This window comes from Grampus griseus (assembly GCF_964374135.1).
Source record: "Grampus griseus genome assembly, chromosome: 11".
NCBI lineage: Eukaryota > Metazoa > Chordata > Mammalia > Artiodactyla > Delphinidae > Grampus > Grampus griseus.
The window spans coordinates 75,381,120-75,396,777 of NC_139005.1; the positions used below are offsets into that span (position 1 = coordinate 75,381,120).

General features: G+C 33.7%; 2 protein-coding genes across 5 annotated transcripts in view; one reads left to right on the top strand and one right to left on the bottom strand.

The window, feature by feature from the left end:
• Positions 1–496, top strand: part of PLEKHG7 (pleckstrin homology and RhoGEF domain containing G7) — a gene marked incomplete at both ends in the record, with an annotated part of 82,315 nt that extends 81,819 nt beyond the window's left edge. Inside the window, 1 exon segment of the mRNA XM_082666178.1 lies at positions 389–496. Within this exon segment, the coding sequence (XP_082522304.1) occupies positions 389–496 (108 nt within the window).
• A 2,589-nt stretch (positions 497–3,085) lies between these two features.
• EEA1 (early endosome antigen 1) overlaps positions 3,086–15,658 on the bottom strand; it is a 131,667-nt gene continuing 119,094 nt past the window's right edge. For 3 of the 4 annotated variants that reach the window (XM_082667086.1, XM_082667085.1, XM_082667087.1), the window contains 7 exons: positions 12,306–12,491; positions 11,171–11,302; positions 10,004–10,189; positions 8,861–9,099; positions 8,484–8,604; positions 7,826–7,924; positions 3,361–6,894 (listed from right to left, as the gene is read on the bottom strand). In XM_082667086.1, coding sequence (XP_082523212.1) covers positions 6,772–6,894; positions 7,826–7,924; positions 8,484–8,604; positions 8,861–9,099; positions 10,004–10,189; positions 11,171–11,302; positions 12,306–12,491 — 1,086 coding nt within the window. In that variant the 3' untranslated portion in view covers positions 3,361–6,771. Of the gene's footprint in view, positions 3,122–3,360; positions 6,895–7,825; positions 7,925–8,483; positions 8,605–8,860; positions 9,100–10,003; positions 10,190–11,170; positions 11,303–12,305; positions 12,492–15,658 lie in introns of those variants that run through there. The other variant, XR_014297490.1, reaches the window with a different exon arrangement.

Below are 15,658 nucleotides of genomic sequence, written 5' to 3' on the forward strand. Positions count from 1 at the left end.
CCTCAGTCTGTTTTTCAAGTTATGCCACTGATTAAGAACTTCTGTTTCTACACAAAGTGGAAATTCAAGAAATTCAGCTTTCAAACTACTTATATTCCCAGTATTCATCTTTGTAAGTAGTCGTCATTGACTATTATGGTTTCTTGATTCCTCACAATTGTTTATCCAGCTTGCATACCATATTCATCTAATCCATTTGCATTTTCATATGTGATTACAGGTATTTATGATATATTCGATTTAAGAAAGAAAATGGGAAACATAGGCAAATGTTTCATCAGTCTTCAGTTTTAAAGAGCAAGTCAACAAATACAAAGGAAAATATTAATCCAAATATGTGAGAAATTTAACATTTTCTTCTCTCTCTATATTTTTTCTTTCTTAACAGAAAACATGGATTGCACAATTAACAGCAGCAATCTCTTGCTTCACCAAGAGTCAGGAAACCAAGATGATGTCCATATTCACTTTGCCTGCAGAATCCTCGGAAATTTAAGGACCCAAAACAAGTGGCACACCTTTTTACACGTTGGGGATTAAGGTATTCTTTCATTCAAACTTGTAACACATACCTAGTGATGAGCTAAAAGAAAATGTGCATTTTAAAGAAGTTCCAGAATTTAAGCTAGGAAATTCCTCAGCGTAGAGTAATAATGGCTGCAACAAATTTGAACCAGAAGGAATTTCTTGGTAAGTGTATACATGCTGATATCCAGACTACGTTATAATGCTTCAGTCAGGCTTGCAAGAGGGGTGAGGGAAGTATGATGCTATTATAATTCGTAAAAGGTGAATGATCAGGTAAATGCAGTATCAGGAGGAAAACAATGCCCACTGCTTGCATCTGATATGAATTCTAGCATCTTACTTTGTGTGTATCTGTAATGAAACCAAGTTTCCTACATGACTTATAAATCAGCCTTACTGCTCTACAGTCCTACCTCATACAAAGCTTGATTGCTCTTTTAACATACTAAGCAATGAATAATAAGGTCTCCATCTTTGTAGCAGTTTTTAAATTCCTAGTCTCCAACAGTTTATTTATCTCAGGTATACTTTATATAACTCTTAACATGGAAGGAGAAAATCCCAAAGACTAAATTCCATTGTTTTAAGAAAGAAAAAGCAAATATCTGTTCCAGTTTCACCAGTTAACAGTTTTACTTGGGAAATTTCATAGAAATAGTAGGATATCTTTCTCTAAATCTCACTTTTTGAAGAACAGTGGAGTTTGTCATAAAACTTCTTTCTGGTTTTGAGTGTGTGTGTGTGTGTGTGAGAGAGAGAGAGAGAGAGAGAGAGAGAGAGAGAGAGAGAGAGGGGGGGGGGGGGGCACAGTACAGTTACTTCGTCTTATTTGGCAGGACTTGAAACATCATTAGAATTTCTTAAGAAAGAGAGCTTGAACTATTATCATGGTGGAATATACTATTAACTACATGTAAGGAACTAGTTCTTATAGTCAGATTATATCAAAAGGAAATCCACAGATTTCAATTGCAGGCATGGTACCTTTTGCAGTTTCCAAAATGGAAGTAGTAAATTTATCAACTTGGACTGCAAGACAAATTATACCTTAACTGATCTCCTTAAGCTGGAGAATGGGATAGAAAGGATGATGCTTGGGGAAGTCACATGCACAGTTAATTCTTTGAGAAAAATGTGATTTCACCATGTAAACCAGGCAGTATAGACAAGTGCAGCATAACAGTTATTTTCAAGGGCCAAGCACCATTAGAATGGAGGGTCACAGCCCATGTATAATAATGTCATATTTATTAGGAGTAAGTGAAAATGAAAGGAAAATCAGGAAGGCAGTAACTATGGTCAATGCCTAAGAATAAATGAGAAAAAAAAAGGCAAAGTACAGGAGAACAAATTTCAAGTGAGTTCTTAGAGATGAAAAATATGTACTTTTTTAGAAAAAAGTTAACAATTTCTTGCAAGGATTTCTAGATATCAGCCAACTTAGGAAAAGGGCAATGGACTAGGTGATCTCCCAAGATTCCTTTTAGTCTGAGTCCAGTAAACATATATTTGTTTATATGTATAAAACTATTTTCTCCCTTAAATCTCATTAAAGGAAGAAAAAGACTGACTAAATTAACATGTAGATTTAATTAGTTAAGATGTAAAACAGCTTTTACAAAGAAATATTAGCACTTCTGTGTTCACTGCAGCACTAGTCACAATAGCCAAGATATGGAAAAAACCTTAATGTTCACCAACAGATGAGTGGATAAAGAAACTCTGGTACGTACATACAATGGAATTCTATTCAGCCTTGAAAAAGAAGGAACTTCTGCAATATGAAACAACATAGATGAACCTTGAGGACATTATGCTAAGTGAAATAAGTCAGTCACAGAAAGACAAATACTGCATGATTCCACTTATATGAGATTTCTAAAATACTCAAATTCATAGAATCAAAAAGAGTGGAATGGTAGTTGCCAGAGGCTGGGGGTAGGGGGAAATGGGGAGTTACTAATCAATGGGCATAAAGTTTCAGTTAAGCAAAATGAGTAAGCTCGGGAGATCTGCTGTACTGTACACTTTTACAAGAGTTGTCAAGAGGGTAGATCTCATGTTAACTGTTCTTACCACAATAAGATAAAACTTAAAAGAATATACTATGTATTTAAAGTGAAATTCTATAAAGCTCACAAAAGAGCATATCTAATATATAATAAGTGCTTGAGGATATACATGTTATTGTCTTCAGAGGGAAACACAGAGTAAAATGAAAAATCCCTTCTGGAACTTTGGTTCCCAGGGGAAAAAAAAAATCAGTAAAAAGCAATGGTACATTGAGCCTTTAAATGGTCACCTGGGTATTAAATGTACAATGAAAGAAGAGATTAATATTGTTTAATATTTTTTAGTTTTGTTATTTTTCTCAATAATGAATGAAATGAAAAGGGGCTGTCTCGAGCAAAATAGCATTAGTAATTTCTCTTGAAATATGAACTTAATTACTATTCTTAGTTGAACATTAAAGCAAACCCATTGTGAGGTTGGGCTTGACATATATATATACACTATTAATACTATCTATAAAATAGATAACTGAGAACCTACTGTATAGCACAGGGAACTCTATTCAGTGCTCTGTGGTGACCTAAATGGGAAGAAAATCCAAAAAGGGATATATGTATACGTATAGCTGATTCACTTTGCTGTACACTAGAAACTAACACAACATTGTAAAGCAACTATACTCCAATAAAAATTAATTTAAAATAATAAAGCACACCCATTGTCTATATCCAAGTGCAAAGTTCTAAATCTGTAAATAAATTAATGTAAAATGGCTAATTTTTTAAATAGACAAAATAATTTAGTCACAGAATATACTAGAAATTATTTTTTAATATCTTTAGCATATTTTTTAAAAAAGCAACAATTCAATAAAGGATTCTTCCATTGTTCTTTATACAGATTCAAATGTTATATAATTTATCAGTTACATTTATAATCAATAACCTTCCACTCACTGAGTTTAGAAACCACAGTATTTACTGAGCTAAACTCTCTCACAAATAAGGCACAACTACATGATCACAAGTAGTAAACAACACAATGAATCCAAAAACTAAACAAAATATTCATGCAAAAGTATCTACAGAAGTTATGAATATATGATCCAGTTCAAGAAGTACAGAATGTCATATACATAACTGCATCATGTTACAGTAAATTCACTACTTCTACAGGGAGAGGACCTAGCTATTTCCAATTCTGCTTTATACAATTTTACATAAATTTAGTAAGTTTATGCACAGTATTCACATTTGCAACAATAACTGATCATTAAAATTCAGGCAAAGGGCAATTAAGACAATAATGTGTGGTACATTATATAATTACAGAATACCATTCATCAAGCTCTTGTCTAGGAATACTAAATTGATGGCACGTTTAAATTTTGTGGATCAAATCATCCATGGTTTCATAGCCAAAGTGCATTTAAAAAAAACTGCTGTAGTCAAATAGGTCATGAATATCAAAATATATGATCATAATTTGCTTTCCACTTAAAAGCTAAACATCTTTATGCAAATGCAAGGTTAAAAAAAAGTGGCTTTTAAGTTCCCAAAACTATAAAATAATCATAAAGCCTCTTCAAGAGAGATGGGGAACTAACAAATTTGGCAGTTACTATGTAACACTACTATGAAGAAACTATTAAACTAGCTAATTCCACATTAAGAGGTAGTTGAACAAAATTACACACTGCATTGAGGTTGTTGTGTTTGTTTCCCTCTTTTCTTCAAAATAAACAAATCCTATACCAGCAGCTTTATCTTCTTTCTACTAAAAATTCTGTAGGTGTAGGTGTAGTTTATTGTACACTAACCCAGCAAGACTTGATTTTAACTCACATTTCTGTGCTTGGGTTTAGAATTTACTAACAGGTGATGCCAATAGGCTTTGCATTAGAGCTGAGAGCTGGGACTCCATACGTGCCAGCTCTAAATCACTGACAAATAGTACCAGCAGACATCTAAAATGTCGAACCAGTAAGCACTCAGAAGATGACTTTTTAATTAAAAGGAACAGAAAACCCTTTAATTTTTGTTTCCAAAACACCTTATTGGTGAGATTAATAGCAAAATATTGTTTCATTTCTAAATATAATAGCCTAATTATTTGGGGCCTAGGAAGTGAGATTAGCTAGATGAAGAGTAGAAAATCACTCAAATACATATGGTTATATTTGTTGTCCCCACAATTTTTTATGAATATGTGGGTGGGGGGACAAGACAGGGATAGGCCTTCAGTGCACCCAACTGGGAGATGAGTGAACAAATATTCTAAGCCAGAAGAATTCCCGTGACGTTTCATATCATAAAAAAATAATAACAATAGTGCTGTGAATGTTTTTCCAACATGCTTATTAATTTACTTATAAGTACAGAATTAAGACTATTTGAAAGAATTTATATGAAAATGCATAAATAATTTTAGCTCAATTTTTATTATCCAACTTATTTTTAATAAAGATCCACTGTATTTCTTCATTCTATACGCTCAAGGATATATGTTTATTTGAGTCCAGGGACTCAATCAGGGTCCTTAGTAGCTACTGACAACAGAGTTTACTTAAATGGGTTTTTTAAATAATTAAATGAATATATGGCAATCTCTTTGTTTGTATACATTATAGGAAGAGCATAAACATAATTTCAGCATGATATTTGAAAGCAAGTGTACATTATAAACTATGTATTATAAATGAAATATTAGCTCCCATCCTTCCCTATTACCAAATGATTGCACTGAATGAATATATAGCTTTACTTTCTTCAGAGTAATAAAACAATATTAATGAGTTCTCTCTTCAGAGGTTCTCCAATTTTCCAAATTAATAAGACTGATAAAGTTCAATTCCATTGTTCAGCATCCAAATAAGCTAATTTTTAATTACCCTCAATTTGCCAGTCTGTTTCAGTTCTAGTTATAATTTGGGGATTCCTAAATACATCTGTTTTTGGCGATACTCTATTATCCAACTGTTATTTCAAGGTAATTTCATAGCATTATTTTTGCAGAGTAAACAGATACACAGTTGATATGGAACCCCAAATTCAGAACCTTTTAAAATTTAAGTCAAATTTAAAACTTAAAAAATTTCTTCCCTATTAGGTAAGAAGAGAATATAAAGCAGAAAATATAAAGCAGAATATTTAATGTCTCCTTACCATTTTGTATTTGTTTTCACAGATAAGACTATAGCAATATCAGTTACTAGCTTTAAGATGCAAAATCTATAAAACAATTACAGTGAAGCTGAGCTATGCTTGAGAAGGTTAAACCAAATTACCTTGAAAAAAGCAGATCCATTAAAAAAGCAAATTCAGATTCTTGAAGATGCTGGAGAGACAAAATGAGGATATAAAATGAAGGCTAATCTCAGAAGACTTCCCACTTAAACAGAGAATACAAGCATTATACAACTTCTATTATTCACCTTCCAACTGGGGATGAGGGTGGGAAGTTTTGTAGGATTCTTAAGACTACGTGGGAGTTTAAAAATGAGATAGAAAAAGACAAAAAGAAAAATTAACCCTAATCTTTAAAATACAACCCGAGGATAACCATAAAATAATTTTCCAGAGGTTTTCATAAAATCCACCCAAGAGAATTTAATCAGTATTGTTAAAATAAAAACCATGTTTGAATTCATAGTTAATATTTAAATATAATCTGTATTTGGAACACTTGAGTAGTAAATTTGTAACATAACAATGCAACTGAGCTATGGACCTGTGTATAAGGGAAAAAAAGCTTTATAGTTCTATGCATTTCACAATGAGAATATTTAATATAATGTGTTATTGTGCAACATAGCTGATATGGTAACATCACCCATGTACATTTCTTGATACTAAATGTGGGAGAAAGAAGTAAGCTATGGAAGTGCATTCATGTCATTTCTGAACAATGAAATTATATTTAAAAAAATACATTGCTATTTTCCGTCCAAAATTCATTTCCATCCAAAATTTATTTACATTTCATTGGCTACTTCTAAACTTGGCATGAAAGCTATTCCAGGGTAAATGGAAAAAAGTAATGAAAGATGGGCTTGAGTCTCACAAAAATAGAAGAGTTTTACTTGATAACATTCCAAAATATATGAATTCTAATTTGGTTTAGTATTGCAACCACTGTCCAAACCGAATAGTAGTAGTCCAAGATATCTATTAAGTGTATTATTAAAAACCTAATGTTAGTGTAATATTACTCTGAAGTTGTGATAACCCATTATCCTTGCAAGTCATTGAAACATGCATCACAGACACGAACAGGCTTCTTGGAAGAAGGAGTTAAGGCATTTTTGGCTGAACACTCAGCACAGAAGATATTTCCACATTGTCTGCAGTGATGCTGTAAATGACAAAAATTAAACATTTTTAAGCATAAAAACTACCAAAAGTATTATGAGACTACAAGAATACAGCAAACTTCACTGTGAAGGTATACTAACTTTCAAGTGATTAGCATTTAATAATATAAAATCTCAGTATGTCGATTTAATCCCTTAGTTAATTTGAATGCTTCCTATTTAATCAGATACTGTACTAAACATTTAATATGGAATTTATCTTGGAATTCTCAGAAGAACCTTAGGAGGCATTTTAATGCCTTAATAAAGTGCTTAATAAAGCACTTCTATCAGGTGAAAATTATTCCTATTTACAAAATGTTTCAGGCATAATTTCTTCAATAGGAATATAAACTTGAAACATCACATAATGGCATTATTTAAAATGATTTTTCTTTTTTTTTTTTTTTTTTTGCGGTACGTGGGCCTCTCACTGTTGTGGCCTCTCCTGTTGCGGAGCACAGGCTCCGGACGCTTAGGCTCAGCGGCCATGGCTCATGGGCCCAGCCACTCCGCAGTATGTGGGATCTTCCCGGACCGGGGCACGAACCCGTGTCCCCTGCATTGGCAGGCGGACTCTCAACCACTGCGCCACCAGGGAAGCCCTAAAATGATTTTTTTATCTCTGCTTTTTTTCCTTTAAGAGAACCCTATGATGACTAAAACATGAGTTTAATACTGATGCACTGGTTCAGAAAATGATTATCCAAGAGAGTAACTCAGTAGGAAGGTAATAACTGAATTTAAAACTAAAATAGAAACACACTAACCAGAAACAAGATTTCATGAAACTTAATTCTATGTAGTTGTAAATTAAAGTTAATAAATGGCAAAACTTTTAAAATCTGTCAAATGCAGGACAATTTCGATGGTTAAAACATTGTCACTGAGAAATAAAATCAAGAACCACAGCAATATAACAAAACCATTTACCCGTCTCACGGTTACTGAAAAGCCTTTCCCACAGGCCATACAGTTTTGTACTTCATTGTCTTCAGCCCACTTTCTATTCAACGCTTGTGTATGTTTGATCTATTCAAAAAAAAAATACATTATAATGTTCAGTGCTGTAAAGAATGATAATTTCTAAGTTGGTGGCCAAGTTTTAAAATGGATAAAATTTTAAAAATCAGAAACACTTTGGTCAACTTCCATTATCATAGTTGTTACATAATTAAGTCTGAATGACAATAAATAAATAAAGCAAAGCAAGTTTTATACCTCAAAGGCATTGGTAATTTCTAACCTTTGGTGATTTCCCATTCATTCTAACCCTAAGGATCAATCCTTCCTTGGAACTCTGAGCATATAATCAGATCACTTCTTTATCACATAGCAACTCATTCATTCCTTTGTGCTCTTCCCAATAATGACAATTCATGAATGATGTGGCTCTCTAATCATTGGGGTCTCAGATAAGTTCTTTAAATCTTATATTTAATTACCTGTAACACCTGCAATACTGCTACACAGGCAGTAGCCATTCAAAAGTATTATTAAATATGAGATTTTTTTTAAATGCTGAAAATATGCTTTTCACTAAGAGGTAAATTCTAGACTAAAAAACTGCCTCATACACCAGGTGACTCACTTGAAGGGACTGATTCTCTCTGCCCAGTTCCTGCACTGCTGCAGTTGTATTATCCAGCTTTCTTTGCAATTCTAGTACTTTGGTTTGAAGCTTTTCTATTTCACCTTCTCCTTTAAGACACCTGAAATAGATTGCAAAAACAATTCATTTTTAAAAAATCATTAAAGACCCTCTCTGAACACAGATAATGAACTACTTTAGTAACTTTAAACATAATACATTAATTTCAACTCTGTTGTAAGGGTTAATTTTTAAATGGCTACTTAAATACCTGCAGGAGCACTTTTCTCAAGACTTCTATTTTTTTAAATGTGGAGTACAACAACCTTTTTATCACTTAGCATGGAAATAAACTAATTTTAATAGACATCAACCACCTTTCTAGTAGTGCCCTCCTTTCATCTTGATTATTTTGAACCGTTGCTTCCAATACTGCAATTTCACCCCGTAAGTCGTCCGTCTGTTTCTCAAGCTCACTGACTCTCCGTTGACTGGACTGCCACTCCTTCTTTATGGTGCCCAAGTTTTCATTTAATGCTGTAATCTGCATGGTAAGTTTAGTCTCATTTTCTTCATGCTGCTTCATTCCTACTTCTTTTTCTTTTATTTCGGAAAGCTGAGAAAAGGAAAAACAGTGGGTAAAAAACCTATTACAAAAGTAGTGCAAAATTTAAGTTAGTTGCTGAACTTTAAATATTGGCAACATAAATAATAACTTCTTCAGGGAAGAAGGCACTGATAAAACTGATTCCACAAACATCTGTGTAGTTTGAACTGACAATGGTCATAACATTGAAATGGTGGTCAGCAAGCCTCTTATAAGATCAAACTAAAGTAAAGCAATTTGAGATTTTCCTTTTTTCCACTAGAACGGGGAAGAACACATAGTTAGGGATAGCAAGGTGCCCTGGAGATAGAGCTGGCATTTTCTTATGTCTCAAATTCCAAATGCATCCTTTTGTCTCTATCAACCTGCCAAAAAAACAGAACTTCAAATCACTGTGTGAACTTGAAATTGCAGTTCTTCAATGAAAACATTCAGCAGTCAATTTATCTGGGGATATCTGGACTTAATTCAACAGAGGAAAGCCAGATGCTTCCCATTTGGCATGCACAAGTTAGGGAAGGAAAAGTAGACTTTGGTCATTGTAATTCCAAACTGAAGTTTCCGTTCCCCCTTATCAACATTCAGTTTGACCAAACAAATGAGTTTAACATGATTAGCATTCATGCCATTTACCTCAATCTACATAGTTATAGGTTTGTTTGTTTTTCTGGCACTAAAAGTGCCCCCCCATCATGTTTTATTGAATTTTCACTTATATAAACCAAAATATAATCACAGAATAAAATATTTCCAATCACATGTCAGCTATTTAGACAAATCAGATCTCTTGTCTTAAATCAAAAATTAAATGTTAGGTGAGCATTTGAATCATAATTTTTAAGTAGAAAAACCCTCTCTTACTGGATTAATTTACAAAATCAATTAAAAAACACACCTCCCACCACTAACTTACCAGTTTAGCTTCCTTCTCCATAAATTCTTTCTTCAGCTCATCTTCTTCCTTTTTCATCTGCTCTTTTAGCATTTGCTGGGCTTTCTTCTCCTGTTCAAGGGTTGCCTTTAGGGAATCTACTTTCCCTTGAAGCTCTAATTTCTGCTGAATCAAAAGCTGTTTGGCATCCTTGAGATTTGTTACCTCCTATGAGAAAGTGAGGCCAAAATAAACCATCCTTTATAGTAAAAAAAAAAATGTAGCTGAAATTTATGCAACTTATTACAATATAAACAAAGAGTTTTAGCCTCTTACAAGAGTCTTAAAGTTCAGTATTTCAAATAGTTGATTAAAAAGGTGAAATATTATGTACTTCCTCCTCAACAATCATTTAAATTCAAGTGATGCTTTGCATGCATATGTTTTGATTAAATTATGTGAAAATTTTCTACACCTTATTTTCCCTTTCTTCATTTAGGAAGCATTTATTGGTTCAACATTTAGGCATCACACACTGTGTCACGTTCTAGGGATATATATATAAAGATGAATTATATACATTCCCTGCTTTAAGGAAGTCACAGTCTGGAAGAACATAATGACATAAAGAGGTAAGTAATTATAAAGCAAAATGGCAAGTATACTGATAGACATAAGAGGTATTATGAGAGCACTCAAGGGAAAATCCAACCTTTCTCTAAGAAAATGACATTTTACAAACACTTTACAAAGCAAATTATAAGCAGTTAATTTTTTCAGGTGGCATGCCAGTCATGCTAATGATAGGAAAAATGTTCTAAACAACAGATTATTAAAGGATTTTAGGAAGAAAAACGATTAAAAAACAATCCCTTAAAATCTTAATTCTAAACTCTTACATATTTTGAAGTTTACTATCTGTAAGCATAACGGATAGCTTTGTCGATTATCACCTCAATAAAATCTAAACTTTTAGGGTTACTTTGCTTTATTCAGTAATTTGAAAACAAAGGTAACATAATTTCAATATGTGTATAGATATTATGCAACACGAGCACTGTGAGAGCGAGAGTATTTGTCAAAAAACAGCAAAACAATGTGCCTGGCACATAGTATGTCCTAAAATAAATAAAATAAATATATATACACAAATCTTTTTAACAACACTAATACAATACAAAAGGAAAAACAATGATTATCTTCACATACCTTTATGCTTTCTTGCTTGTGAGACTTGAGTTCTTCACTCAATTTAGCAATTTCTTTTTCTTGTCTACACTTAATTTCCTCTATCTCTGCCAATTTACATTTTTCATTTACTAGTTCTTTTTCTTTCAGTGACTATAGAAAAAATGATTTATTAAAAAAGTTTTAAAGTAAATACTTAAAAGTAATATAACAAAAATGACTGCTACTATTTATGACTGTCTCTGCCCCTTCCACCTTAGTTAACTTGAGCAAATTATTTACCTTCTCTTGCCTCTGTGTCCTTATTTATACAATATGAACAAAAAGATCATTATAAGGATTAAATAGTTACAGTAACTATTAAAATTAATAGTGCCTGGCTAAAGTTTAGCTAAAACTACCATCTTATGCTTATTATCATCATCACTATCTTTATATAGGGCGCCTAGGGAGGAGGAGTATACATTATCTAATCTCTATGCCAGGTAGCTCTTTTTAATCATTTTATAGGTAAAGGAACAAAGACTTAGAGCAGTTAAATAAGCTATTAAAAGTAGAACCATAAAACTAAAACAAGATCTGCCTGATCTAAAACCCTTGTAATTAAAGGCCTCTAAACTATAGTTCTGTCAGAATTTTCTAACCTTGAGGCACAAATCATAAATTTCATGCCAGCCTCACCAGCGCCATCACTACAAAAACATCCACCAATTTTTAAAAATAATTCAGAGGTAATTCCCTGGCGGTCCAGTGGTTAGAACTCCGTGCTCTCACTGGCAAGGGCCTGGGTTTGATCCTTGGTCAGAGCACTAAGATCCCACAAGCCACACAGTGCAGCAAAAAATAAAAAAACACATAATTCAGGAACTGCACAAATAAAATATACCAAGAACTTCAGGAACTGTACACTTCAGAATAATATCAGCTGATGGAAATATAAAATTTCAATTATGAAACCAAAAACTGTTTCCTAGAATTTGAATTTCTCATTCATATAAAATTTTAACTGATCTTTAAACGTACTGGTCATAATACAATGCTTTCAACTTTATAACTTAGCATCATTTATATAAAATACACCCCTACTTACCTTTAGAAAAAGCTGGTTCTTAATTTTAAACACTAAGATTCTAGATTTAGTCAGAAAATAAAATACCTTTTCTTTCTGTATATCCTGTAGTGCTTTACTCTGCTCCTTCAATTGCTGTTCTTTCTTTGCTAAATCTTGCTCCAAAGTAGCCTTGGTGGTCTTCAGTTCTTGAATCAATTTATTTTGGTTTCCAATTTGATTTCTATTTGAAATCAAGTCCTCCTGTGCTAGAGAAAGCTTCTCTTCTACAGACTTATAAAAACAATTTCCCCAAATTATTATGTCATTTTTTGGCAAATTTCAACAGAAACATAATAGCTAACAGTTATACATAAGTTATGCATAGCATAGTGGAAAGTAATATACTTTAAAAAGATAGTAAATGGGCAGAAGACCTAAACAGACATTTCTCCAAAGATATACAGATTGCCAATAAACACATGAAAGGATGCTCAACACCACTAATCATTAGAGAAATGCAAATCAGAACTACAATGAGGTATCACCTCACACCAGTCAGAATGGCCATCATCATAAAATCTACAAACAATAAATGCTGGAGAGGGTGTGGAGAAAAGGGAACCCCCTTGCACTGTTGGTGGGAATGTAAATTGATACAGCCACTATGGAGAACAGTATGGAGGTCCTTAAAAAAACAGAACTACCATATGACCCAGCAATCCCACTACTGGGCATATACCCTGAGAAAACCATAATTCAAAAAGAGACATGTACCACAATGTTCATTGCAAGACTGTTTAGAATAGCCAGGACATGGAAGCAACCTAAGTGTCCATCGACAGATGAATGGATAAAGAAGATGTGGCACATATATACAATGGAGTATTACTCAGCCATAAAAAGAAACAAAATTGAGTTATTAGTGAGGTGGATGGACCTAGAGTCTGTCATACAAAGTGAAGTCAAAAAGAAAAAAACAAATACCGTATGCTAACACATATATATGGCATCTAAAAAAAATAGTTCTGATGAACCTAGGGGCAGGACAGGAATAAAGACGCAGACATAGAGAATGGACTTGAGGATATGGGGAGGGGGAAGGGTAAGCTGGGACAAAGTGAGAGAGTGGCATGGACATATATACACTACCAAATGTAAAATTGATAGTTAGTGGGAAGCAGCCACATAGCACAGGGAGATCAGGTCGGTGCTTTGTGACCACCTAGTGGGAGGGATAGGGAGGGTGGGAGGGAGACGCAAGAGGGAGGAGATATGGGGATATATGTATAGCTGATTCACTTTGTTATACAGCAGAAACTAACACAACATTGTAAAGCAATTATAACTCCAATAAAGATGTTAAAAAAGTTAAATTAAAAAAGATAGCATGTTATGCCCTTCAGTAAGATGATGTAAAAGAGAAAGAATGCTAGATAACTAACTCTCTTGCCTATGCAAAATACTTGTAGTATTTTCCATAGGCAAGTATAAAATAATAAAACGGAAGCAATTCCAAAGCTTTAGAAACAATCTGTATTTACTAGCTAAGTGATACGAAGAATATCAAATAAGTAGGAACCATATCAAACACACTCAGAGAACATATACATAATGAGAAGATATGGGGAGACATGGGAAGAAAGCAATTTAAAAAGATAGTTAAACGTGACATATATGCATACATGTTTTGTAGGATCTATGATGGCCCTTGACACGCTAAAAGGTTTATTTAATAAATAGAAAGGGATTTTTGTCTTGGGGGAAAAAATGTATTTCTAATCTTCCAACCTGATTAAGTGAACTAAAAGAGTAAAGTCAACCAGACATCTGAGGCTCTACTTCTAACAAGGCCATCACCCCCATCCTCTTAACTTCTCATCTGTGTGGTAGAAGTAGCTCTGTCAGTTAACACAGTCCATAGTTACTAACTGTTCGAAGGCCCAAATATTTCAAGAAGCTGAAGCTGGGGAAACAGCAACTTTTTGACTCATTAGGTTTTGATTTGGAGGTGGATATGGTAACAGGTGGGGAATGGAAAATGGCAGGAACCTTGCCACTCTCAGCTGCTAAGGGAAATAACTCTAAGATGCTCTTCCACCATCTAGAAGTTGTTTATCTTTCTTATTCTGGAGATACAGTTTCTTTGGGAAAAAAGGCAGAAGATACAATTCAGGAGGAATCACTGCTATCTAGGCTTGGCTACAGTAAGCATTTGATAAAGAATCGATGAAAAATAAATGAATAAATGAAAACCTTATTTAAAGGGCTTTACTTAAGCTTCCTGAAAGAGATTATTCCTTACAAATAACCCGGTTCAGAAGTCTTTTCTGATATAAATCAAATTTCCATTTTCAATAGTTTCCAGTAGAACACTAAAAACTGTAAGACTTCCTTTTTGGAAAAGACTTAAAGTCATCTAGTCCTTTACTAATCAAGCAGCTAAGCTTTAATTGAGTATACTACTAAGGTAGACAGGAGGGTAAAAGATGGTCCTGGACTTAAAGAAGCTGACCATATAGCCTGGAAAACAGAACCAGGGTATAAAATGGAAGTTGTACAGGGTATTAGAGCATTTGCTATGTGCCAAATGCACAGAAAAACGAGTGTGAGTGTATTCTCTGTGGAATGTTTAAAGAAGGCTTTGTGGGCATGTCGGAACTGACCTAAGTATCACAAAAGGTGAGAGTGATTTCATAGAAAAAGAATAAAATTTGACAAAGCCTAGCCCATGCTGTCTATAGCAATTGTAATTCGGTAACAGAGGTCCTGATCTAATGCTAAAGAATACCAACACTTGCTAGAGCCTAAAAGCAAGAACACCCCCAATCTCTGACCACAGAATTCCAAAATGCCCATGGTTTAAATAACAGCCTATAAAATTCTGAACTCACAAAATCCTAGTGACTAAATCTTTAAAGTCAAGTTCAAAATCTGCACTATTTTCTGAGCCAAGACATGTTGTTCTACCTTGCCTCTGAATATTCATCTATGTCATTCAGCAGTATACTGCCGTTTCAAATTTTCCTTTTATCTTTCTTGCTTCAGGCTATATTATTTTCATCTGCTCAGCATCTTTTCCCTTGGAGAACTCCCTCTTCCATTAGATGGTTTACTGGGGCTATCTTTAACCCACCCACTGCTACTGGAATAAGCAAATCTCTGAGTATATCAAGTACCAACCCTGATCCTGAATACCCCAATCACATTATAGTAATGTAGCAAAGAAAAAGATTTTCTACACTGTTCTGTGGTAGCTATTGGTGGGTTTTTTTTGGGGGGGGGGGGGTGGGGTCTGTTCAAAAATTTTTCTCTTTTCTCTTTCAAAATAAAACTTTAAAATTTTTAGTTATTATTTTTTCTTGATGTTTGATGAAATGACATAAAGAACAGTACTAGGCTAAGAAGATTTACATTTAATTCTAAACTTTTTATCCTAGAATTTTCACTTCACTGAGGGT